Source organism: Chaetomium strumarium (genome assembly GCF_033439665.1).
Source record: "Chaetomium strumarium strain CBS 333.67 chromosome Unknown B0T15scaffold_1, whole genome shotgun sequence".
NCBI lineage: Eukaryota > Fungi > Ascomycota > Sordariomycetes > Sordariales > Chaetomiaceae > Chaetomium > Chaetomium strumarium.
Window position 1 is genome coordinate 368,732 of NW_026944429.1, and position 24,690 is coordinate 393,421.

The 24,690-nt window shown below is 56.0% G+C and overlaps 9 protein-coding genes across 9 annotated transcripts; 5 read left to right on the top strand and 4 right to left on the bottom strand.

Annotated features, from left to right (window-relative positions):
* Positions 1–350: 350 nt before the first annotated feature.
* Positions 351–4,095, top strand: B0T15DRAFT_515466 (fungal-specific transcription factor domain-containing protein). Its single transcript, XM_062868195.1, has 3 exons — positions 351–1,483; positions 1,555–1,917; positions 1,974–4,095. The coding sequence occupies exons 1-3, from the start codon at positions 710–712 to the stop codon at positions 3,924–3,926; spliced, it is 3,090 nt and encodes a 1,029-aa protein (XP_062725206.1). The 5' UTR covers positions 351–709; the 3' UTR covers positions 3,927–4,095.
* Positions 4,096–4,876: 781 nt separating this feature from the next.
* Positions 4,877–5,652, top strand: B0T15DRAFT_497712 (DnaJ domain-containing protein; the record flags this gene model as incomplete). The annotated part of the gene is made up of 2 exons (XM_062867283.1): positions 4,877–5,035; positions 5,107–5,652. The coding sequence occupies 2 exons, from the start codon at positions 4,877–4,879 to the stop codon at positions 5,533–5,535; spliced, it is 588 nt and encodes a 195-aa protein (XP_062725207.1). The 3' UTR covers positions 5,536–5,652.
* Positions 5,653–6,250: 598 nt separating this feature from the next.
* Positions 6,251–8,464, bottom strand: B0T15DRAFT_3138 (putative metal ion transmembrane transporter protein). The gene is made up of 6 exons (XM_062863962.1): positions 8,091–8,464; positions 7,918–8,022; positions 7,720–7,854; positions 7,431–7,662; positions 7,108–7,363; positions 6,251–7,044 (listed from the first exon to the last, which is right to left on the bottom strand). Exons 1-6 carry the CDS (start codon positions 8,261–8,263, stop codon positions 6,440–6,442), a joined length of 1,506 nt encoding a protein of 501 aa, XP_062725208.1. The 5' UTR covers positions 8,264–8,464; the 3' UTR covers positions 6,251–6,439.
* A 476-nt stretch (positions 8,465–8,940) lies between these two features.
* Positions 8,941–10,244, top strand: B0T15DRAFT_515472 (uncharacterized protein). Its single transcript, XM_062868196.1, has 2 exons — positions 8,941–9,449; positions 9,514–10,244. The coding sequence occupies exons 1-2, from the start codon at positions 9,334–9,336 to the stop codon at positions 9,914–9,916; spliced, it is 519 nt and encodes a 172-aa protein (XP_062725209.1). The 5' UTR covers positions 8,941–9,333; the 3' UTR covers positions 9,917–10,244.
* A 1,164-nt stretch (positions 10,245–11,408) lies between these two features.
* Positions 11,409–12,555, top strand: B0T15DRAFT_545199 (uncharacterized protein; the record flags this gene model as incomplete). The annotated part of the gene is made up of 2 exons (XM_062870122.1): positions 11,409–12,062; positions 12,129–12,555. Exons 1-2 carry the CDS (start codon positions 11,848–11,850, stop codon positions 12,553–12,555), a joined length of 642 nt encoding a protein of 213 aa, XP_062725210.1. The 5' UTR covers positions 11,409–11,847.
* A 1,140-nt stretch (positions 12,556–13,695) lies between these two features.
* B0T15DRAFT_3165 (uncharacterized protein) lies at positions 13,696–15,051 on the top strand. Its single transcript, XM_062863997.1, has one exon. The coding sequence runs from the start codon at positions 13,834–13,836 to the stop codon at positions 14,863–14,865; it is 1,032 nt and encodes a 343-aa protein (XP_062725211.1). The 5' UTR covers positions 13,696–13,833; the 3' UTR covers positions 14,866–15,051.
* On the bottom strand, positions 14,696–16,331 carry B0T15DRAFT_515476 (uncharacterized protein). Its single transcript, XM_062868197.1, has 4 exons — positions 15,915–16,331; positions 15,790–15,836; positions 15,669–15,706; positions 14,696–15,591 (listed from the first exon to the last, which is right to left on the bottom strand). The coding sequence occupies exons 1-4, from the start codon at positions 15,991–15,993 to the stop codon at positions 15,018–15,020; spliced, it is 738 nt and encodes a 245-aa protein (XP_062725212.1). The 5' UTR covers positions 15,994–16,331; the 3' UTR covers positions 14,696–15,017.
* A 2,795-nt stretch (positions 16,332–19,126) lies between these two features.
* Positions 19,127–20,249, bottom strand: B0T15DRAFT_387051 (NADP-dependent oxidoreductase domain-containing protein; the record flags this gene model as incomplete). Its single annotated transcript, XM_062864362.1, has 2 exons — positions 19,127–20,008; positions 20,070–20,249. The coding sequence occupies 2 exons, from the start codon at positions 20,247–20,249 to the stop codon at positions 19,127–19,129; spliced, it is 1,062 nt and encodes a 353-aa protein (XP_062725213.1).
* Positions 20,250–22,012: 1,763 nt separating this feature from the next.
* Positions 22,013–23,920, bottom strand: B0T15DRAFT_506218 (uncharacterized protein; the record flags this gene model as incomplete). The annotated part of the gene is made up of 2 exons (XM_062867557.1): positions 22,013–23,365; positions 23,885–23,920. 2 exons carry the CDS (start codon positions 23,918–23,920, stop codon positions 22,013–22,015), a joined length of 1,389 nt encoding a protein of 462 aa, XP_062725214.1.
* Positions 23,921–24,690: the final 770 nt, after the last annotated feature.

Sequence of the window (24,690 nt, forward strand, 5' to 3'; positions counted from 1 at the left end):
CTCTTAGCATCGAGAGTGGTACTTTCACCGTGGTGCAATACCTATTCCGAATGCTTTGTGAACCTTCAACTGCCTGTCTGTATGACTGTATCCGTACCTTATATTTACTGTGTAACTAGTGTATGTCAGTTTTGGCGTTCCGATCTGTGTCTCGGTTTGTCAGACAGTAACTGCCGTCCGGTCGTACCAAGCAGCTAATCCATGTCTCCCGAGCATCTCGTGCCCTCAACCGTGTCTTGAACGTTTGGAGATTCTCACAACAGGTATATAGATTACAAAACAAAATGGAAGCATGCTACTCCCGCCTGGTTTGTTATGGCGGCAGCGGCTCCGAAGACAGTGACCATTGGCGACGGCCTTGGCACGACTAATCGACGGGAAGCCCCACCGCTCCACCTCGGCCAGTCCACCGGTCATGAAGGGCTTTGTCCCACATCGACTCATCCCGCCGAGAAGAGTTTCCAGAATCTCAAGAATTGCATGGTTGGCCCCACCGGCCGTCTCAGAGCTCGTCCGTCGACCTTTATCGCGAAGGAGGACCGTTCTTCTCCACGGAGCAAGCATCACGCAGAATCTTATGCGTCCAGCAGACGAGCAGCCGAATCCTTCTGGAACCACTAGTCGAGCGCATCGATCCCGCACCGCATTCCGCCCCTGACTCCGTCCAAACAAAAAGCAACAAAACAATTACCCACGCACAGCCGCGGCCATGCCCGGGGAAGGAAACACGACTTCACAGGCCTCCGCGGCCGAGGACAGCACGAAACCGCCGGACGCTGCCTCCATGACGAGCGGCCACGATGGCTACGACGCCGCGCAGATCATGGCGCTCGCTCGCCACCCGCCGCCAGGAGCTTCCGTCTATTCGCCCACCGCCGCCCCATCGGCCGCCCTCAATCCGCGCAGCTGCGTGACATGCAGGCGGCGGAAGGTCCGCTGCGACAAGCATATGCCGTGCTCCAATTGTCGCAGAGCCCAGATCCCGTGTATCTTTCCGGCGCCCGGCCGGGCCCCTCGCCGCCCGCGGCCCAAGGATCCCAATGCGCCGGCCAAACAGCCGTCGAGCGAGCGCGAACTAGAGCTGATGAAACGCCTGCGGAAACTGGAGGGTATCGTCGAGGAACTTAGCGGTCAGATCGAGATTGAATCCGTGCGCCATCCTCTAAGCGCCGGAAACTCGCCGGAGACGCCGACGACAAGTCTCAGGGACGAACATACCATCGGGGCGCGTGCTGGGTTTGGATCTCATGTTGTTAGTGTCGGTAGCGGTAGTGGCACCACCAACCATGACTCTCCAGGCGTCGGACCCGGCATGGGACCAACAAGGCTACCGGCCCGGCCGACGTCCGAGTCCATGTCTGAGCCCGACCTGCGGGGGCAAGCGTCGCCGGATGTGCATAGACAATTCGGACGGCTGGTATTGAACGAGAAGGGCGGTACCCGATACGTCAGCAGCTCGCTGTGGACATCGATCAATGACGAGGTACGTCGTTCTCTCCACCCATAGGGCATTTGGAGGGCAGGATGCTGACGTGCGCCTTCGATATTAAATAGCTCGAGGAACTGCGGAAGGCGTCGCAAAGCCTTACCGATGAGGGTTCGGAGGAATCTGATCCGGACGCGACTCCTGAATCTTCCGAACACGACAAGAGCTTGATGGACCACCATTCCTTCGTCTTCGGATACCGCTCCGCCGACGTCGATCTCAGACCCCTCCACCCCTTACCATCTCAGATCCCCTTCATCTGGCAGGTCTACCAGGAGAACGTAGACCCAATCCTGAAGGTCATTCACGTCCCGAGCATGAGCAAGATCATCAAGGAGCTGCGCCACAACCTAGACAGCCTCACCCCGTCGATGGAGGCGCTGATGTTCTCCATTTACTATGCCTCCATCACATCGCTTGACGAAGACGAAGTATGCAACATTCGTCCCAATCTCGGCCATGTACGCAGCTGACAATGCCCGCCCAGGTTAAACTGAACTTCCGCACGGAGAAGAACGTGCTACTCCAGAAGTACCGCTTCGCTCTCGAGCAAGCACTTGCCAAAGCCGAGTTTCTCATCAAACCCGACTTTACAGTGGTCCAGGCCTTCCTGCTCTTCCTCATTCTCGTCCGCCGTCATGACGACACCAGATTTGCTTGGACTTTGACGGGTCTCCTCATCCGCCTCAGCCAGGCGTTGGGCCTGCACCGGGACGGGTCACACTTTCCCAACCTTACCCCCTTCCAAGTCGAAATGCGCCGCCGGCTGTTTTGGGCCGTGTGCGTCCTGGACCTGAGATCTGCCGAAGACCAGGGCACCGACCTCACCATCATCGACCGGACGTTCGACACACAGATTCCGCTCAACATCAACGATGCCGATATCTCCCCGGACAGCCTACGTCTCCCCGAGCCAAGAGAAGGCACCACCGACATGGCTTTCTCGCTCATCCGCTACGAGATATGTGCTTTATCGCGGCGCATGCATGCCGTCCCGTCCGGCATCGCTCCGTCGGCATATCCCGACGCCTGCAAGTCTCTCGAGGAGCGCGAAGCATTGCTCACCGAGGTCTACAACCGCGTCGAGAATCGGCTGCTGAAGGGCAGGGACAGCTCCAACCCCTTGTACTGGGTGGCATCTAATGTCACCAAGATCGTCGTTGCCAAGATGACGCTGATCATCTACCAGCCCGTCTTGTTCCCAGGGCCGGGCAACGATGTCCTTTCCGAAGACGCGCGCGCCCGTCTGCTCAACGCCGCCGTCGACATCTTCGAGTACAGCCACCTCTTGAATACCGATCCGCGGTGCAAACAGTGGCGCTGGCTGTTTCAGACTTGGAGCCACTGGCATGCGCTCGCTTACACGCTGATTGAAGTCTCGCACCACCCATGGGGCCCCAAGTCTGAGCGGGCCTGGACGGCGCTCAACCTGACGTTCCAGTCGCCGAACCCCGCAGAGCTCGAGAAGCTCGCTAGCCATCACGCGGTGTGGATGCCGCTGAGGAAGCTGTACTTCAAGGTAAAGAAGCATCGCGAGGCCGAGCTTGCTCGTCTCCAGGCAGATCCGCAGGCTGCGAGGGAGCTCGACCTGCAAGAGCAAGCATGCACGCCTCCGAGGAGCTTTGGCGCCATTCCCAGCTCCCTGAAGGGTGCCATTGCGTTGGATCGCTGGCGCAAACTGGTGAACCTGCCTATCCGTACCCCGCCGCAAGAACCGACACAGCCCCACCAACAGCCCCACCAGCAGCAACAAGCGCAACAAGCGCAACAATCGCAACAAGCGCAACTATGTCAACATCCTGCACACCGGGGCCCACAGGAAAGTCCAACCCCCCTCCAGCCGAATAGCACGATGACCCCGTTGCAGCCAAGCAGCAACACGGACTTTGCCAAACCCGAAGTAATGGAATTCCTCGACGCAGCCATGTCGGACTCGACGCCTTTTGTCCTTACCGATCTTGGGCCCCTGTTGTACCCCGGGTCTGACGACATCCGTGCCGCATTCTTCCCCTATCCGACCGGCGACCTCGCACGGGCAGATACCAGCGCCTCATTCGGCTTCGATCCAAGCGCTCCCACCCCTGGCATCCAACAAATAGGCAGGACCCCAACTTCCATCAGCCTACCAAGCGCCCTGCCAAGCCACGTGTCGCAACAACGACAACAACAATCTCAACAAACCCAGCAACAAACACCACAGTCAGGAGGGATGGGTGTACAGACCGTGCCGATGAATGACGATAATAACCTGCCACCGTGGCTGTGGCCTACGACGAATGGCTCGCCCGATCTCTTGCGTATCCCGAGCACGGGTGGCGAGGATATGGACATGAACATGGATGAGGGCTTTGACTGGCAGACGTGGCAGGAAAGCTTGGGGCGGTATGAGGTCGAGGCCAATGGCGGCCGGGCGGGGAGTACCTGGGGACCCGGCCTCTAACTTTAAGTTCAGATGGACATACAGCATTGGGCGGTGTTTTCTTTTTTGATTTAGAAGCGCATTCTGCATACTGGTTGTGCGTATAGAGGTAGCATGATTGAAAGCGGCTTGGATGATGGATGCGTTATGTAGAGGATAGATACCCGTCAATTTGAGTTAATCGCCTGTATTGTTTTGCCGTCTACTGTTAGGTGAGCTGTTTCTCAGATTGAAGGATGAACATCGCCATGTAACGGGCTACAGGAGAGACTTACGGTGAGAGTACCGATGGATACGTTAGGTACCTTTCCAGGTATTGAATGACTGGCATGCGCGTCCTCCCGCCCCGCCCTGCTGAAATCAGGGGCAGAGACTACCTAGGTAGGTAGGTACAAGCTAGACAGGTACTGGAAGTACCGGTACAGCAGGAACAGGGGCAGAAGACTAGGAAACAGGCTCTCCAGGTACAGATCAAGGTCCTCAGAGTCTCCGACTCCTCAACGAGCAAGCAATACAACCTGTGTGACCCCCTGAGTTCAACCACCCCCCCTTACGGGGTACCATGGAACTGTGCCCCACTTACCCTGCTGAGAGTCTTCGAACCGCAGGCCACAATGGGTGCGAAGCGAATCGTCATGACGTAGCAAAGTGCATAGGAATCGAGTAGAGCCGTTGGTTGTAGAGATCCGCCACTAGGCGCTTCGGCCACACCTCCTGGCCCCAGCCAGGGGTAATCCATGTGTCTTGGTCATGAAGGACAACGCGGAGAGGTACGCAGTGAAGTGAAGTAAACAAAAACAATGAGCATGTAGCGGGAGTTCGGGCCAGGCCTGCAGAACGCTTTTTAACCATACTGGGGGTGGCCCCTCGCAGCTGCCTTCCATCCCCCCAACCTCCTTCATCCTTCCTCGTCGCCAGAGTGTCGCCTTCCATCCACACTACGCTTTTTTTATCAGTTCGTATCAAATACCATGGCCAGCCCGGACGCCTTCCACGACTATCACAAAATCCTCGCCGTGGAACCGACAGCAGACGACGCCGCGATCAGGTCGAGCTACAAACGCCTCGCCAAGTCGATCCACCCGGACAAGAATCAGGGGGATCCCCATGCAACGTCACAATTTCAACTCGTGAGCGACATGTTGGCAGCGTAAGGTTTTATATGGACCATTTTCTCGAGAACTAACACGCATCATTACAGCTACAAGAAGCCTCCTCGACCCTGACGGATCCCGGACGACGAGACGACTATGACGCTAAATACAGAGCATTCATACAAAACAAATCTTATATGAAGCAAGGATTTATGGACATCGAACCTGAAGAAGACCAGGACATGGAGCCTATATATGAGAACCCCCGGCGCTCCCCCTCCCCGGAACCGGAGCTAGGTTTGATGGACGAACTTAAGGAAGGTTTGACCGACGAACTTGATCAAAGTGCAACCGATAAACTTAACAAAGTCGTCAACACGGTTAAGAGGGACATCGAGGATGTGGAAGCCGAAATCCAGCTTCTCAGCCCAGAGTCCTGGCGGTACAAAGAGCCCACGGCGAGATTACGAACGTATCGCATGATGCTGGACGTGGCTCGCGAGTTGCCAGAGACGGCTGAGGCGGAGCCGGACTAGGCAGGGGAAGGATTAGGGATAGGTAGATGCATCGATAGTAATATATCGAGAATATAGAGATTATCCCATATCAATGTGGTGCCTGTGCTTTGCCTAACGCCACGGTGTCGAGATGAAGCCATCGCGCGTGACCCTTCCACCCATTCGCCCCCCCAAGAGTTATGACGTCAAAGTCCAGGACCTCGGAACCCGCCGCGCAGCCATCGGCACCGCCACAATTACTGTTCGCCACCCACAGGCTACAGCATCCCGCTCCAAAAGGTCCATGGGCCTCCCAAAATCGGAAGCCGTGCAACATGAAAATAACTACCTCCGAGGGAGCAAAGAAATGGGAAGCCACCTGGAGTCGGCACCTCCCTGGGCAAGGGAAGCACTGAAGAATCGTCGGAAAATGAAAGCAGCTCGCAAAGAGCGGGACTCTGGAGCGGAAGATCCTGGCAGAGTTTGCAGCCTCTGTGCCTGAGAGAGCGTTTTAGCGATTCCCTTTTGCGTTGACTTATGAGAACTCGAGTCATACACCATTCGTTTACTAGTATTCTTCGTTGTCATGACACGTTGGGGTCTTTGGTTTGTCCATGAGACTCGTGCTGACCTGAATCAAGTCTCCCTCTCCTTTAGGCCACTGCACCTGAAGGGAGTTGCAACTCTATATGGCTCCACGCGTGTGAAGAACAGCCAGACGGGGTAGCTGGTAATACATAGAAAGTCTGTCGGATATCATGTACAGCTTTGTCCATTGACTACCGTAGGTACTAAGCCCAATGCCAGAGAATCCAAAATCCCAACTAAATAAAACACTGGAAGCCCATCTAAATCCAGCCCTTCCTTTTCCAATCCGAAACCAAACCGGGTATACCAGACAGACCCAGATATGACTGACCAAAACCCTTCAGAGGAGACAAGATCAAGCCCACTTCCCCAACAGACTCATCAGCGCCATGCCCGCCACCAGCGCCACCAGACCCAGCACCGTCCGAACCGGGCTCGCCCGCGTCATCTCTCCGCCCAGCATCCAATCGTGCGCCCACATCTCCACCACGCCCACCCACACCAGGATGCCGGCCGAGAAGGCGTCCAGCGTGCCGATCGCGATGACAGTCGACGGATCGTTGCCGTTGAACTGGTGCAGCACGCCGATACCGATGGCCATTCCCACCGGCGTGACCAGCGCGAAGGCGCCCGCCAGGAGCATCTTCTTGCGCATCAGTCCCGGAATGGGGGCGACAGCGTCGTTGGAGGAATAGCTCGGCGCGTCGTCTGTGGACGGAACCTTGGCCTGCGATTCGCTGACCGGCGGTGGATTGGGGTCCTGCGGCGGGTGGTAGGCGTGGGCATGGCCGTGGTGATGGTGGCCGCCATGGGCTGACGCGGAAGTAAGAAGGCTGGGCCGGCCGAGCGCGGCGATGCGCGTGCCGAGCGCGATGCCCTCGAACATCTGGTGGAAGACTATGACCGCAAACAGGGTCAGGAAGAAGGCGTCGCCTGCTACGACGAGGGTAAGGCCGATTACTAGCTTGAGTTAGTACCTTAATTGTGATGTGGAACTGGGTGATGGTGAAGAAGTTGGCTTACGGAGGGAGTGAAAGATAATGCCGGCTTCGAGGACGGTGATGTTGACCATGTCCGCCTTAGGAGCGGCCACTTGCGCAGCTGCCTCAACATTGACGGAGCGGGCCTTGGCCTCATGCCACTGAATGAGCCGGTTCCCTGCGTACTCCACGAGGAAGGACAAGAAAAGTCCCGCCATCAAAATCGATGTGGCTGTAGCCTCATAGGCGAGCTCGCCCAGGCACCGATTTTCGAACATCAGTTGTGCATGCGTCAGGAGCTATTGCATAACATGTCAGCCATTTGGTAATGCACCCGGGACCCGACATTGAGGGCGAGACACTCACATGTACAAAGGCGGTAGAGATGACGACACCTGTGCCGAATTGCCGGAGGATGCTGAAGGCAATGTGCTTTGGGGAGACCCATGAAGCAACGAGAATAGGTCCGAAAACGCCGATAGCGCTCGTCACAAGGATGACGAACAGCAGGCCAATCCGAAGAGGTATGTTGTAGTCTCGCTGGACTCGCTCACAGCGTGGCTCGTCGTCTTCGCTCGCACCGGCGCCGACACAATGTCTGTAATACCAGGTTAGGGTCGTGTAATTCAAGTCAACGTGTGGCACAAAAGCTTACTCAACACCGGCGTGGAAGTGGCAATGCTGCTCGCCGGTACTGGGTGTGTCCTCCCCGTCGTGTGTGGACCCATCTGACGGCTCGGTACCCTCTGCGTGGATTTCTACTTCGTCTCCATTGGGCAGGATACAGTATCTGAACTAAGGTCAGCATCTCATTGCGAAGAAACAACCTGGAACGCAATCTAGGAATCCGTACGTATCTGCCCCGTGGGAGTGACACCCTGTGATGGCGGGGGGAATGTCTTGTGTCGCTGTAATTATGGTGTCGACATGGTACTCGGCTGTGCCAGCCATACAATACCTTGACCATTGTTAGTATTGATTGATCGAACGACGTAGATCCTCATGGGGCAGCTGGTTATCACTTACAGTGCTGAGCCGTGCGTGTGGCATTTGGACACGGCAGTGACACTCGACGGGCTTGACGCTGCCGCGCCAGTCTGTGTTGGAGCTGGGGTGACGGTTTGCGCACTGGCGCCACACGAAGCAGCTAGCAGCCCGTACAGGGCGGACGCCCGGATGGTTGGCGGGAATCGGAACATGTTGTGCGCAGACGGTGGTCCGCAAGCCTGCCGTGTCGGGATTCAACTTTCAAGAACCGGGCCGGCGCGGAACGGGAACGCCACGCAAGTCAAGGATCCACTATAAAGCGAAGATCGTCGTGCTCGTCGAGACCGCCGGGCGGCGAGCGTTGTTTATTTCTGTCTGGGACGCCTGATGCACCTCGGTTGCACGGCGCGCCAAGACGGTGGGCAGGTGAGTCGACTTGGCGAAGCACAGCTTCCCGAACACTTTCCGAGCCGTCAAGGTGTCGAACCGAAAAGTCTGCTGCTAGGGTCTTGGTGAAGCGAGCAAGGCGCGAAGAGGTTTGCGTGGGGGTAGACTCGGTGGATGTGGTTGTTAGTTGTTACTTGTTAGTCGAGCGTGGGGGAAGAAACAGGATAGTCATGAAATTTCTAGTGGAAACCGGGGGCGAAAGTAAACATCGGACATCAGATCATCTGTACCAACGTGGGAATAATTACGCGTGGTCACCGGCCAAAACAGAAACAAGTTCGGATGGGATTTGTTTGTTGGTGTGTAAGAAAATAAATGCATAATACCTCATTGGCTGACGGGAGTTGCGCACCTTGATGGCCATGGGGCTGAGAACCTTGACGGCTGCACTGCTTGGCATATATGGCCAAGACTCCCACTTTCTCGTTCCCACCAAGGCAGAGGAAGCTTGGCTCCTACCAACAGCATTCCACGCCTCGTTCGACCTACCTACCATCAAGGGAAGCTGACCGAACTGGCGTCGGCATCCCACGCTATTGACAATGCGAGCCCGCCCGGAATGACCGCATTTGCGGGTGCGACCTGCCTAACTGAGCCTCTGGACTCTCGGCGATCGGGATATTGGAGACCTTGATGGACGCCATTTCCCTGCAGTCGGTGCGCATGAGGGACTTCAATCCTGGATTCTTGGCAGCTGGAGGTCGGCACATGGCGTTGCCCTCCCTCAGTCGGCATATATCATGCCGGGACGATTTCATACATCGACCATGAACCACTCGCCCTCTCCAGTCGTTTCACCGCAGCACCCGTCAGCGAGACCCCAAAACAGACCAAAATGAGGGCAGTCTCGTGCGCCGCAGTCCTCTTGGGACTTGTTTCCACCGCCCTGGCACAGACGATCGCGCCATCTCCCACAGAATCTGTCGGCTGTGAGCCTCACGGTGACCACTGGTAAGTATTGCATTACAGGACGTAGCAGTTCCAGTTATTCCGTTGTACTGAACGTATGTGTTAGGCATTGCGAGGGTCCCCGCGAGACCTCTGCAGCAGACGGCACAGTCACCACTACCGCTGCCGCTGTTACTACCACGGCTACTGCCACCGTCACCACGTCGGCTGCCCATGGTGATGACGACCATGATCACGACGAGCACCATGATGAGTCCGGCACCGCCAGTCTAGCGCCCAGCCCGACCGAGTCCTATGGCTGTGAACCTCACGGGGACCACTGGCACTGCGAGGGCGCTGTGACTGCATCCGGTTCCGTATCAACCACCCTTGTGACAACAACCGCGTCCACCAGCCAGACTGCTGACGGCGCTTCAACCTCCCCGAGCACCGCAGGGGCTCCTCATCATGCAGCTACAGGCCTGGCTATTGCCGGTCTGGCTGCTGCTGCCGCCGCCATAGCTCTTTAAACGGGTATCGGCCTTGCATTTTCAGCCTCTTAAGAACACCCAGCTTAGTTCAGGTTCTTCGCCAAGGTCGACCGATGAGAAACGAGGGACGATGAAAGACCTGAGTAAAAGCACCTATTATTCTTCAAAATGTTGTACTGGTACTGTACATAAGATTCATTGCACATAATCGATGCGAGCAGATTGCTTGAAAACGTCTTCGACAACCGACCTGAAGGTTCGGTGCTATCCGGTTTCGTACCATGCCAATGTAAAGACACCTTAGGTTTCCAAGTCCGAATGGTGCAAATCTTCCCTACCTTCCATTGAAATCCCTCCATCAGGTCACGACAACAGCCAGTTCTGAGGATTTACCGCCAAGGACATCATACCGAAGAACCTTGATGGTCGCCCCGCCCTCGCTTATCGTAGCCCCACCTGCTCTCTGCAGTTGGTACGAACCCTTGTGCTAAAATTATCCTCTCCTTCGAGCTCGACCCCTCTGATTAAGAACATTCAAGTGTGAGTGAAGAACCGTCCAGGAATCCGTAAGGAAGGCACACAATGCGCCGGTCTAGTGCGATAAGCTACATCATCACAATGTGCATCCCAACAATATTAGATTCTACATAAAACGAGTCGCAGATCAGCTCTTTCGGTTGCCCCGCCTCCCCGTCACAGTTTTCCGGTCTCCCAAATCGCACAACGCGCCCACCATTCCCGCATTTTATCGATCGTGCTTCTACTGCAGACACGTGCAAGGGCTTTTTGCTCATTATCGGCTGACAAAAATGGCCGCGCTCAGCGTTTGCTTGACTGGTACCTCACCTTGGTTTGCCGACCAACTCCCCGCAATGGCCCGTAGGCAAGGGTAGTCGGCATCCAGCTTCTGGCACCGCTCCGTCTTTCCGTCCCCGAGCGGCGGTGGATCCCCGAGAAAACCACGGGGCAAGCGGCGCTGGTACTGGCCAGGCGGTTCCAGGGCCGCCGCCCTAACAAAGTCCCCGGAAAGATCTTGAATGACCACCTACCTACCTGCTGCCCGGAATCACTCCCTTTACTCCTAGAAAACCTCTTTTGTGAACTGAAGACACATACGTTGGGCAGCATAGAAGCGCAGTTGGGTGCCGACGCAGGTTTTGACGGCGCTTCCGCCGCATTCCGCAGCAGTGCTCTTGCTGCTTGAAAAATTTGACTGACCGAAACCGGGCTTCTATGCAGGATCCGACTGATGTCTCTGTCCCTCACTTTCTTTCGATGGATTGACCAGCAGAGTCTACTACTCGGTTATCATGGTCGCTGTTGCATCGAGTCATCTAGGCGCAAGCTGATCTTGAGCTTTCAGCCTGACCGTCGGTACGAGGGCGGGAAATGCGGGAAAGCCCGGCCATTTGTACCTGAATGGCACTCCCGAGACTGACAACAGATATTGTCCTGTTTCAGGGACGGTGGATACTGCTCATCTGTGGTCGATAATCTGCGTTGCTGGCAGCGAACTGGCCCACAATATCAGGGCATTGGTTGAGTTGGAGTTCCGTTTACTGGCTGCATGCGAGCCACGAAGTGGGAATCCATCTGCAGATAAAGCGACTCGAACAACTGGAGCCGTGTGATTGGTTCGACCGCGCCAGAGCAACCGCTTGGAACTGGACTGACAACGCCGACGATGCAGCAGAAAGCGGGTTACGATGACTCGATTGCGGCGTCAAGTGCGATATTGTCCGATGCCCCTACTAAAGCAGACACCCAAGGGCTAAGCTGGCGAAAGGAGCGTTGGCTTTTATGAGCAGATTCACTGTCGACACCTGGAGCAACAAGCGTTAAGAGCTTCAAACAGCAAGCCGAGTCGGAGAGCACCGCTCACCGCCATCTCCGACCTTCACCATCTACACCCCACAACCTGAATCCAGGTTGGGTTACAAAGTAACGAACCCACAATCACCAGCTCCAACATGCCCAACCTCGTCGCCGTCGACGTCTTCGTCACAGATAACCGCCTCCGGCTGGTCTTTTCCGATCGGGCAGTGGCCGCAGCCTACGCCGCCTACCTTCGTGCGCAGGACCTGCGGCCCCCGCATTACCAAGCCATCCCGGGCTATGAGCGGGCGCCACAGCTTCACATCACGACCAAGGAAGTCAGCTTATCCCTACCAGATTTCATCACCTGGTAAGCCCTTTTTAACCCCCTTCTCCTAATCCCTCCACAAATCACAGAGCGATTGACATCGTCAAGGTTCATAACCTGCCGCCTCCCGGACGACGAGGACAGCGTGACCTTCACCTTCATGGACGCAGACGAGGATTACGCCGCGCACTGGGCCGAGTCGATGGTGCTGTTTGAGCAGGTTCCACCCACAACCGCACCAGGGGACCACCACCACCACCACCATCGTCATTATCATCAGCAACACCATGACGATGCCAAGCAGCTGCATGTGCGCCGGTTGTGGAACAGGGCGCACCTCCTGAAGCGGCTGGAGGAGCTAATACGGAGGGTGTCGACGCCGCCCACTGCTGGCAGGGAGAGAAGCAAGGACGGCAGCCCCGTATGGGGGAATGGCGTGAATGGCAATGGTGGTGGTGGTGGGCGGATGCCCGTGCAGATGCCGCTTACGGTGGCTGCTGCGGGGAGGATGCAAAGGGGCGATATTTGGTGGTAACCAAGTCAGGGAAGGTTGGCACACGCCTGGAGTCAGGTTCGGGCTGAGTGGCTTTGGAGTCATGGGATTGGGAGTTGTCATGCACTCGAGGCGGGCGTTGGGGGAGTATGGAATATGGGTCGGGTGGAATCATAAGCGACTGCATTTTCTGTTTTCTATCGTCGTTCTGTCTTTCACGGCTTCACTTACCACCAGGCACCCAACCGCTGTCGGTGGTGTTATACCCAGAGTCTCCAGAAGAAGCAGGTCTTTTTATTTGAAACTGCTCGGGCGCATCTGCAGGAGTTGTGCACTCTTGAGACGCAATGTCCTTTGTCCCAGGGGTGTCAGGTCGGGCGATCCCGCGATAGTGCAGTTTGATTCGGGCCCGAACGGGAAGACGGGACGAACGCATGAGACGGCTCGCAAAGAACCTAGCATGATCTGCACTTGTGGTCTTGAGCTGCAAATAGCAACATGCCTACGGATACCGTCCCTGACTCCCTGTCCTCCATCGAGTAAGCATCCCCACTCTCACGGCTTCAAGCTCTACTCAACGTTGAGCTGCACTTTGGCGGTCCCGGCAGAGTAAAGACCAAACCACAATGTCTCTCAATGCATATTCGACAACAACACCATTACCATTTTGTTTCCCATCGATCCTTTCCAGCAAAACCTCTCATATCTGTCAATGTCAGATGATCTGGCCAACATGCGGGTTAGGGCTAAACAAGGGACCAGGGGTTGGAGTCCCCGTTAGTGTGGCTAAGATCGGCTTCATTCGGCTCCGAATCTATTATTGTCTGTTTTTGTCCACGCGACCCGCTGCCACTAACGATGCTTGACGGATAATTGTGGCGTCAATCCCTGCATCCCAGGTCCCCGATGGCGCTGGCGTTATGTGGGAAAAGCTGGGAGAAGAGAACATGGGAATGGTGCCAGGGAGTAAGCCAGGGGAGAGCATGTCTGCTGCTGGGAGTGTTGGGCCCAGGAGAATGGGGTTGTTGGCGGAGATAACTGCCATCTTTTGCTGGGACGATTGCGATGCTTACTCCAAAGTCAACATAAGCCCCTGAAGATCTTCCTCACGAATCATCCCGCGCCCTATCTCAGGGCTTCTCGGCGACTGCCCGTCAACTGTCCAAAATAGAAGAGGGAAGTCAAAGTTGCCATGCCGTCTTTTAGTCCATCATGCTCTCCATGGGGTCCAAATAGGCCCTTTCTCGCCCTCTCCGACCTACCAGAATCTCGTCGCAGGCGGGCTCGCTACGGCTCCGGCAATCCCATCCAGCGTTCAGAATGCGACCCGTATCGTTACCTCCACTTGTCATCCCAAATAGGCGCTCTCCGGCGCCCGTACTTCTGGGGAGCTACCAGGGAAGTGAGCAACGGCTGAGGGAGATGCCCGTACCCGTATCCCGGTTTAGGCTAGTGCATAGAAGCCCATGCGACAGTCCACGGCCGGAGCCACGGGTCGGGCCGCTCGAGCACGACTTTATCGACGACATCGACCTCTTCAAGTTCTACAACCCGTGCCTGCTTCCCCCGACGCCTATCCGGCCCCATCCAGCCACCCAGTGCGCCGAACTCCCCGCCGACTCGCGAGACCCGGCGCCGCGCCCAGACCCTAGCCTACGCAGATCGAAACGGACCGTCACTAGGAGGAGCCGGAGCTACCGCCGCCACACCCACGCCACAGGCCCTTACCCAAGGCGGGCCCGATCACGCTCACCGTCCCAGCCGCCGCCGTACTCGGCCGGTCCGGCACGCGCCCGTTCTCCTCCTCCCTCGCCTCCACGAGCACCCCAGCCAAGACGGGTGAGCCTCCCACGATGGGCTCTGTGGGACCTGGAGGACACACCCGTGGCCGACAACAACCCCTATCCCGAAGGACAGCAGGACACTCCAGAGTCTGACGGGACGCTCGACATGGGACGGCGACACAACACACCCTCCCTTGTGCGCGGGCCGGAAGACGGAGGATCTCGGCTCGGGGTGGTCGACGAGTGCGGCTATTACGAGCAGCAGCAAGCACAACAGCAAGAGCAAGCCGCGCTGAGGGAGCTGTGGGGCGTGATCGACGGGATGCTGGGCCCCGGCACAAACCTGCGGGACTACGATGCGCGGAGCGTGAGTGCCGCTAGTAGCATCTACTCGCCATGGGACGGTGTTGACGTCGACGATGTGTGGAATGATGGTCTGAGACAACAAGGAGGGATCAGCAGCAGTAGCAGCAGCAGCAGCAGCGAGGACACGGTGGTACCCGACGGGTATGAGGCTCCGCAGAAGGCGGGTTGGTGGCGGTCGTTTAGGCAGGGGTTGTTGCTTTGACAGTACTCTCAGTTGTCTCTGACTCTGATAGGAGGAATTCGAAACAAAATGGATTATCACAGACAGACGTCCTCGCTTCATTCGTTCATTTGTATCAAGTCCCCTGGATTCAGTTCAGTTACAACAATGAGAATGAGAATGACACCCCCCCTTCACTCAGCATCCCTCTTCGCCCACGGCGCCACGCCCTCTAACAACTTGCGGTGCGCCTCGGCATTACCGCTCCGCCGCAACAACTCCTCAAACACATCCTCACCATTCCGCTGCCAGAAATACAAATTCCCCGCCCACACAAAATCCACATAGCTAACCTCCTCCCCGAGGAAGAAAGGCCCCGCCTCATTCTCCACCAGCAGCGCGGTAACCTCCCTGATGGCCGGCTCCGCTTTCGCAAAACACTCTTCGTGCGTGTGCTCGGCGCAGAACTCGTCCAGCGGCTTGCCCACCATCGCGGACCGCGTGCGCACCCAGTAGGGGATGCTCGCGTCGCTGAGGATGCGCTTGGGCACGCGGTCCAGCAGGATCGGCCGCAGGGGCGGGAAGAAGCGCTGCGACAGGATCTCCTCCAGCTTGGCGAGCACGGGTGCGTCCAGGTGCAGCGGCGGGCTCGGGTGCAGCGACTCGAGCCGCTGCGCGATCTTCTTCGAGTCCATGACGTACTCCCCCGACGAAGGGAGGAGGATGGTCGGGATGGTGTAGGGCATGGAACCTTCCTGCGCGGGGACGCTGGTAGTTTATTACGGGTCAGTAAACATCATGGGAAGGGAAGGGGGACGGAAAGAGGAGTTGCCCCGGACACATACTGCTTCTCGAAACGGCCCTTCAGCTCGGGGTATTCAAGCTGTGAAGGTTTTTCGTTAGTCTACTGCGTTTTGGATGAAATAGAAAGTCTGGACGGTGAAGAGCTAAAACAAGATAACTCACCCATTCCGTTCGGTAGTCCAAGCCCTTGTAGTTCAGCAGCAGACGCGCTGAGTATCGTTTTCAAAGTCAGAAAAAAATTCTGTATCATTGACGGCCCATGCCGAACATGAGAGGAAACAACCCACTCTTCCAAGGATTGAGCGACCAGCAGCTGTTGGGCTCCTTGCTCCGCAGGTCGAAGAAGACAATCTGTTCAGAGGCCATGTTGAGTATCGGCTTTCGTACCTAGACGACGGTGTTCTGTGGTGATCTCTCAGCAAAGCTAATGAGGTGTCGTCGGCGAAGTGGGCAACAAAAAGGGGACTGGAGCCCGAGATATATGGAAATATGGCTGGGATTGGGAATCATGGGATGAACCGATCAAGTCCCATCGACCCCGCCCGCCCTTCTTTTGACGTCGCAGTGGACCTAGAGAGGATGCTGCGGATCCAGTGTGGTACAGTACGGAGTAAGTACAGATAAGGTAGTTCAGACGAGGTGCCGGGGCTATAGCCAATCGGCTGTCTGATCGTCTTCTGTTATAGCCGAACTCGGGGCGGAGAATGGAGGGGCACGGTGCTCGGATTCCACATCAGTACGACGAGATATCGGAATGCGTTCAGCAGACTTCAGCTATGCTTACAAATTGACCTCAATGTGGCTTCCAGTTAGCAGAGGGTGTGATTGATATTTGCAGTCAGCCAGAAAGAGGGTGTGATCCCGAGTAGTGGCATGAGCGCAGGTTCTGATCTCAGCCGGAGGGCGCATACTTGTACTCAACCATGCCATGGGAGCATTTTACTTGTCCTCTTGGTGGAATATAGCCTGTACATAGATAGCTTGTGATTACGCATATGAGTTGGGATGAACCAAGGCTTGAGTCCTTCTAATCGGCCCTGAGTCAGTCGCGCATGTTAAACAGGCCGATCTCCAGACACCGCCGTCTGGGACAAAAGGAGTGCAATATCTAATCCTCAGCCAACGTGTGGGGAAGCCACAGACCAATGACACTAACACAATCCAACTATGCCGACATGAAGAAGGGGACAGCAGTGGACGCGCTGCTTTAATGTTTCCGGGATGCTGTCAAAGTGACGCGTAGGTAGGTGCGTCTAACGTGGGATGTAGCCTGCCTTTACCGCCGAGGTTGGGTTGTCCGAGAAACGGTGGCTCAGCGCCTGGATCATATACTTTTTGAAGTTGCCTACATGGGAGTGTACCAGCGCATCAACTACCTCTACTGAGCGCGGTGATGCGTTTGTTGAGCTCCTTGAGGGCGAACTGGCAACTAGGGGGCTCTTGTTCGAAATAGGTATCCAGTGCTGATTTGCCCGAGTCCTGGGTCGATGATGGCCGTCAGACAGAGCTTAACACCACACGAGATTTCCTCCCGCTAGCAAAGGTGCAGCTAAAATCACTACTAGTATAGACTAGGAACTTCGCAGGGCTCTTCATCAGATCGGTGGATGAAGCATCTGAGCCAAGAAAGGTATGAAAGACTGGGTTGTTCACCGCTCAAATTTGGCGAGGTTGAGGTTCGGAAAATTCTTGATGCTGATGCATGGGAAAGACTGCTGGATCTCCCGTTATCAAGACCTAGCGTTGCTAGTACCTACTCCTAGGTAGTCTTACCTCTGAATCACTTTCCTACGCCCCCCTTGATAAACTCCACAGCCATCCTGCGGCGAAGGCAACGCAAGGTATGTCAGATTGTTCGTGAATTTGTCTGTGAATACCTGATTCTCTAGCCTATCCTTGATTAGTCCCTCACTATGGTGTCAAAGGCAAATGCACGATGTTGATGTACTAACCGCAGCTGAACAAGGCTGTGGTGTCTAATTTAATCAGTACGTAGGCAACGGAGTACCACCCTCACGGGGGGGTACTGTAGACGGTGACCTGGATGCAGTAACTCCCTGGCGTTGGTAATCGCGAGATTGAGAAACTGGCACCGTACATCATACCACCGCAGGGTCCTGCCTCTAGCAAGAGACCCTATGCGGGAAGACTCTTCTTAGGTTCAGCGAGACGGTCGTTCATAGGAGCGACCCTGGGTGCTGAATCCTGTGGCGACCCGAGCTCTGCGAATAAACTTGACTTTGGCAGACACTCTGCGCTCCATGTCCTTGATGTTTTCAAAGAGCCTGACCCTTTCGTGGACGTTTAGCACAGCTTCTAACGTCCGGGTAAAGCGCCAACCCCAGCTCTCAGGGGGTGGACCCATTGTCCCAGTGGACGATGCAAAGTCGAAATTGGGTTGTTGCCGCGGGGTCATCCATGTTTCGCGTCGTGGGAGGGACTGCGTTCGGTCCGCCCACGCTTGGCAGTGCGAGACGAAGTGGCTCTACGACTCGGGGTTATTATATGAGCGGCAGGTGCCCTGATGCGCGCCCGGTAGTGACGATAGCTGTGGGCCTTTGAGGTGACCCAGAAGAAAGAGCTAGCGAGAAGACGTTGAGCACCGAGGAGGTCTCACCTGCAGTTAGCGAGGAATGGTCGGCTGGGACTCGGGTGGGTTTGACACGGGGTTCATTTCGAGGGCTTGATTCACGGTGGTCTGGGATGTACGGATTCTTCTCCTATGTTCCGTGGAAAATACGTATCTAGAGAGCCGCTTGGCGGTAGTAGTGCCGGAGGAGACTCGCAGGTCGGATTTGCATGCGCGGGCGGTGTTCTCTATGAGGAAAACCAGGGTGGGGATGATGAGCTTTATAGTACTTGTGTATCTAAAATGGGATGGAGAACATCCAGCAGTCCTTGAGCTACCAGGACTCACGCCAACGTGTCATAGCATAAGCACAGCTCCCTCGGTTGTAGATAGTGTGTGACGGGTATATAGAGACGGATTGATCGGACGAAGGGGTTGTAATTAAGTGGCTGCTAGGCGCTGGTCACGCATTACGACCGTGGAGGAGTGGACCAGTGTGGACTACGCGTTCTTAAACTAGACTCTATAAGTTATAGATAGTTTAATGGGACCAGAGGATAATAATAAACACATTGTTATTCGTCAGTCACGTCTTTCTGCTATCGAGGTCGACTACGTGTCGTTGAACTAGACCCTACAGAAACTGCTGAACGTTGGTTCCTCCTTTCTACCATCAAGGGAGAGGTCAAGTGGTCGACAACGTGTTCTCAAAACGGACAATCAAGAAACTGCTGAGCGTTACTCACACCTTATTACTTTCATAGTCCAAATGTCAGGCCACATTCTGAAACCGCGATCTGTATCGGCTACCTTTCCGTATCATCCCGCAACCTTTAAAGCTTCGACACGCTGCGTCTATTTTCAAACCGTAAGGTACTGTATGTAAGTATGTACAAAGATGTACAAGCCCCTGCTAACCCAGAGTGTTCCTTACCGATTCCGTCCGAAAGTGTTGACCCCCTGCGGCTTGTTCTCCAGCACGCCCTCAATCTCCTCCATGATCTCGGGCGTCAGTTTGTCATACAGCTCCAGCGCCTTGATGTTGTCCTTGATCTGCTCCACCTTGGTGGCGCCCAGAATGACCGTGCTGACATTCGGGTTCTTCGCCGCCCACGCCAGCGCAAGCTGCGAGGCGTTGTAGCCGAGCCGCTCGGCGATGGCGGTCAGCTTCCGGACCTTCTCGATCTTGGCCTGGCCCTTCTCGCTCTGCAGCTCCTTGATGGTGCCCTCGAAGAAGCCCTTGTTGGTCGCCAGGCGCGAGTCCTCGGGGATGCCGTTGTTGTACTTGCCCGTCAGCAGGCCGCTGGCCAGCGGCGACCAGATGGTGGTGCCGTAGCCGTGCTGGCGGAACAGCGGCGCGTACTCGACCTCGAAGCGCTCGCGGTGGAAGGCGTTGTACTGCGGCTGCTCGACCACGGGCGCGATCAGGTTGTGCTTCTCGGCGAGGCCGATCGCCTCGGTGATCTGGGCGGCGCTCCACTCGGACGTGCCCCAGTAGTAGGCCAGGTTGAGGTTGCGGATCACCTGCGTGAAGGCCTCGACCACCTCGAGCATGGGCGTGGCCGGGTCCGGCCGGTGCGCAAAGACCACGTCGACGTAGGGGGTCTGCAGCCGCGCAAGCGACGCCTTGAGGCCTTCGACGATGTGCTTGCGCGACAGGCCGCGCGTGTTGGGTTCCTTGCGGCCCGTGCCGAAGAAGATCTTGGTTGTGAGGACATACTCGTCGCGCGGCCAGCCGAGCTCCTTCAGGGCGCGGCCCATCTCAACCTCGGACGCGCCATTGGCGTACGTCTCGGCCGTGTCGAAGGTTTGCTGTCATTTTGTATGGTCAGATGTTGTCCCTGTAGTATGTGATTGCAGCCCAAGATCTTACAATGCCGTGCTCCCAGGCGGTCTGGAGACACTGCTTCACAATGTCGCCCTTCTGGGTGCCGCCGTAGGTCAGCCAGCCGCCGAGCGAGAACAGCGAGACCTGCAGTCCCGTGTTGCCCAGGTAGCGGAATTTCATGCCCTTCGGCTCGTAGGCCGTGGGAACAATTGGGTAGTCAGACATGGTGGATTGGTGGAGGGCTCGGTATGCGGTCTGCGGAATGCTTGGAAGTTTGCCGGAGACGGGATGACGCATCGACATCAGTCGACCTGATGGGGAATTTTGATTTTATAGCGGAAATGGCGAGCTCCCGCCTTCCACCATCACCCCTCATCCCACTTCTCGGAGGACCTTTGTGGCTGGATCGATGGTGACATGGTGGACCAGTTCGACGAACGATCGACGAATGAGTGCTAACCGTGACGACATTGGACATTTTATCCGAATCGGATTTCGGGGTTAAGATTGAGGAAGCGGGGTGATTGAGGGCCGTCATCGACACGAAGACAAAACACGTTCTGATTGAGGGTTTTTGTTGTCAATTCCGTCCTATATAATCCTCGTTGCCGAAACCCCTCGTTTCCTTTCTGTGACGTGGGATGAGGGGAAACCGGCCGGCATGTGGAGCTCCAGGAACCGTCACACCCGGCTCCGACCGGACGGCAAGATAGAGGTGGGAGAAAGGATTCAACGATAGATCTTCGGACAGCAAATGAACCATATTGAATAGCTTCCAAAGTCTATTGTGTTGCTATCACATCCTCTCGGAGTCTCGCCATCGTTGGCAATCATATGAACTGCGCATTTCGATGGACAGTTCACCCTACCTACCTTACCTTACTTTGGGTGGCCTTTCTCCCCCACGTGCCGGCTTTCTTACAAAAGGCGTGGTGCTACACATATTCGAAAAGCAGTGATTTGCGCCCGAAATTACACGGTACATGGGCATGCACGTCGTCCTTCAATCGGCGCGTCAATCATGTCAGACCTACCTTCCTCTGGGCAGCCCGGTTAGCTCCTACGCTCGCAGCTGAGCTCTAAACCACATGGATTGACGCGACTGGGAGAATGAGAACTCGGGCTGAACTGAGCGGATAGTAATAATCCATGATCGGGCCATTTTACGGTTTGACTTACCTTCGGCAGTTCCCTTGACAGTAAGACCGGTGAGTCAAAGTGGAAGCCGGTGATGACAAGTTGTGCATCAGTCAGACCTCTCGTTGACTGAAGAGGGCACACCGTGATGAAAAGGGATAAGACTCAGGATGAGCGAGGGATAACTGACACAGCCATCGCAACTAAAGGGGTGCTGAGACTTGGATTGTTAGGATCTTGCTCCTCGGACAGCAAGCAGCACGGATAACGGAATCCTCAAGGTGAAATCAGGCAATCATGGCCGGGAGTGGAGTCTTATGTGTACGCACACAGCGTGGAGGAGCCATGCCAGGCCTTATCACGAAACCAAATAGAGCCCAAGGAAGGTCAGGCCGCTATATATGTGATCCTGCCTAAAGTTAGCGTTCCCATACCAGCACGATCATGGGGGAAGCATCGAATGGTAGACAAGCCCTCAGTGTCAGGGAGTCTACACACGGCACTCAGGGTTCAGCAGTAGCTGCTTGCAGTGTTAGCACACGTTATCATTATCGTGGCGAAGGAATGTGAAGGCTTCCAGGACGATTACTCGGGATAAGATGCCACGTGTTGGTCAAACTGTCACAGAGGTTAGCCACCGAGGTTGGAATAGCCTCAAAAAGACCGGTGTCAGCATCATCATAACGCCAAAAGAACCGTTGCACTTGCAATCACAACCAGAGAACGCCGTTGGAGAATGAGGTTGGCACCAAGACCATCATAATAAACAAGCAAAACAGATATGTACATGGACGGGACGTATTTACAGAGGGTATCGGTAGGCTCCTGAACGCCATAAACACCCACAATGCCTAGCTGTCGACAAAACCTCTGCGACTCCTGGTTCTCAACCGAGTCGCCTCGGGCAGTGGCTTTTGTATTTTTTTGGGTATTGTTTTTGTTGAATCCACGGGACTCCTCCGCGTCCTCTCCACCGCCGGACTGCTTTCCCTTTCCTTCCGGATGCATCTCGAACGCTGTGGGTTGCGGGGATCGCGGTGGGCAATGAGCAGCTGCCCGACCTCGCGTTCGGAAAGCGGCTGTGGACGGGATGGCGAGAGACTGCGGCACCGTCGGTGGGGAGTTGCCGGTGCGGTGTCTTTTGTGTCGTCGAAGAAAGACGTAGAGTATGCCTCAGGCCTTGGTGTGGGTGTGTCGAAGTCTGTGCTACTCGAGGTTAAATAAAGGTGCGTCGCATTCTTAGGCCGAGATTCGACCCGTGTAGTTGCAGAGCCCGAGTGGTCAACACCGCCAGCATAGGTGCCGGAGGTTGGGGCGACAGCCGGTTGTGAATCCGTAGAGCGCGAGATGTCCTCGCAGCCACAACATCCGTTTGAATGCGGCATGGCACAACAATCGGGCTCGGATTCTGAAAACGACAGCGTACGAGCGGGTGTTGCGGTGCCGAAATCGTCGAAGTGGTGATGGACGTCCTCGTCGATCGGTGAAGCGACTGAAGAGTCCGAGCACATGGTCATCGACCGGGGAGAGGGAGGTAGGAGCTGCTTGGGGTAGCTCAGGTACTCGGAAGGCTCTTCTGTCATGATGGACTCATCGTCGTCAAACAGGGAGCCATGAGACTCTGTGAGAGAGCCAACGCTGCTGCCCGCATCGGAAGTTGTCGCAGAATCCGTCGACTTGTACCACGGGTGATCGGAGGGTAGGTAGGATGCGAAGTAACGAAGAAGGGAATCGAGAGACCTGGTCCGGAAGAGCTGCACTGCGTGCTGCCACTGCTCAGTACCAATGAGGGTGGGGTTCGCGATGATCTCGAACGCGGCAGACTCGAGCGTTTCGTTCAGCTCGCGGAGGCGCTGTTCCTTCCGCTCCTGCAGAAGGCGATGAAACTCGTCGGTCGTGCCGGCTTGCTGCGAGATCTCATAGACATCGTGGTGAAAAGCCTCGGGGTCGAGAATTGGAGAAGGGACTGTGTTGTACTGATCGTGGAGCGTGCCGAAGAGGTCGTCCCTCTTCAAGCCGAACTTCCAGTAAGGCCAGCTCCAACAAGGGTCGGCGGAATCATCCATTCTCTGGCGGAAGGCTGAGAAGGGAAGGAACTCGAGGACAAGGATCGCGTAGGTATGAACCGGGAGAGGGAACCAGAAGCGTGAACCGAAGAGGAACGGCGTTCGCTGAGATTGTGACACGGGGGTCTGGCGTCTGTGCTGGAAGCCATCTAAGCAAGGGGCTTAGGACAGTACATCTTGATAATGGGAGATCGAGACTGAAGGTGGTTGCGATTATCGACGCCGACTCGTCAAATCCAGAAGACGAGTTGTGTATGGCGGATGGTGTTGGTGAGGCCAGAATACGTCGCAGAAAGGGCCGGCGGTCGTGGTGGACCCGGTTGGGGACCGCTGGAGTGTTAGAAGAGAGATGGCCTGTGCGCGGGATGAAAGACATGATGAGGTGTTGGCACCCAAAGCGGAAATCCATAGCCGCTAAGCCACTCCTTGCATGCCAGATGGTGCAAGGGTTCGCAAAACGATTGGCTCAGCCTGCAGCGATTCGGAGCCGGTGCAGCCGCTCGCATCAGCTAAGTGGGGCTCTAACCAATCATGCGTGGCACCTTCCGGCCATGCTCCCGTTTGTCCAATCAGCGCGAATGGTAACCTGCAGGCATGCCGAAGGCGCTGGCTGCAGGCCTGCAATTTTGACCGCAATCTTGGTCATGTTCCACTCACGGAATTGGCGCGGCACAGAGCGAGGAGGGATTTCATTCTGTCATCATCTGGTATGATCATCACAGCTCGCGGCTTCTGAACGACCCTCAACAACATCCATGCCTTCTCCGTTCTGCGTATTACTGTGTACACTTTCAAAAGGCTCAACGGCGTCGAGAAATGGCCAGAAACAGGGCGACTGTGTCGACCCGACAAGGAAACCAGGGGCGGCGGCTTGTGTTGTGGGCGTGGCTTTGACCGAGCTGACCCCGACCGGCCACTTCGACTCGCCTACCCACCACTCTCGTGATGGCGGCAGCTGATGGTGCGCAGTCAGATGGGGTGACGGTGGTGACCAGGCGTGGACGGGCGTCGACGCCTCGCATTTGTGCCGACTGCTGCATGTTCAATCAATTGCCAGCCGCCAAGCACGTCCGACGCCCGGCTGGCTGTGAGGTCTTGACCCTACCAGAGATATGCCGGGTGGTGACGGCCGACATGATTGCGCTCTCTTGGCCACACCAGCTGGCAGATCGAATCACGGCCCACGTACGATCCGTACCGCAAAACACCGCGAAAGTCGGATATGCTACGTGGGGCGCGCCTAAGGTTTTTCAGGACACCGATTGGTTTGATCCTTCCGTGCCCTGGGCAATACGATCCGTGCCACAGTGCCTACCATATAATGCAAGCCGACCAGCACTGTAACACAGACCACATTTGCGCGGCCGGGCAGGATCAAGCCAATCGGTGCCACGGAAAGCCGTTAGCGCGCCCCACGTAGCATATCTGAGTTTTCGTGATGTTATAGGGTAGTTCGTCAACGT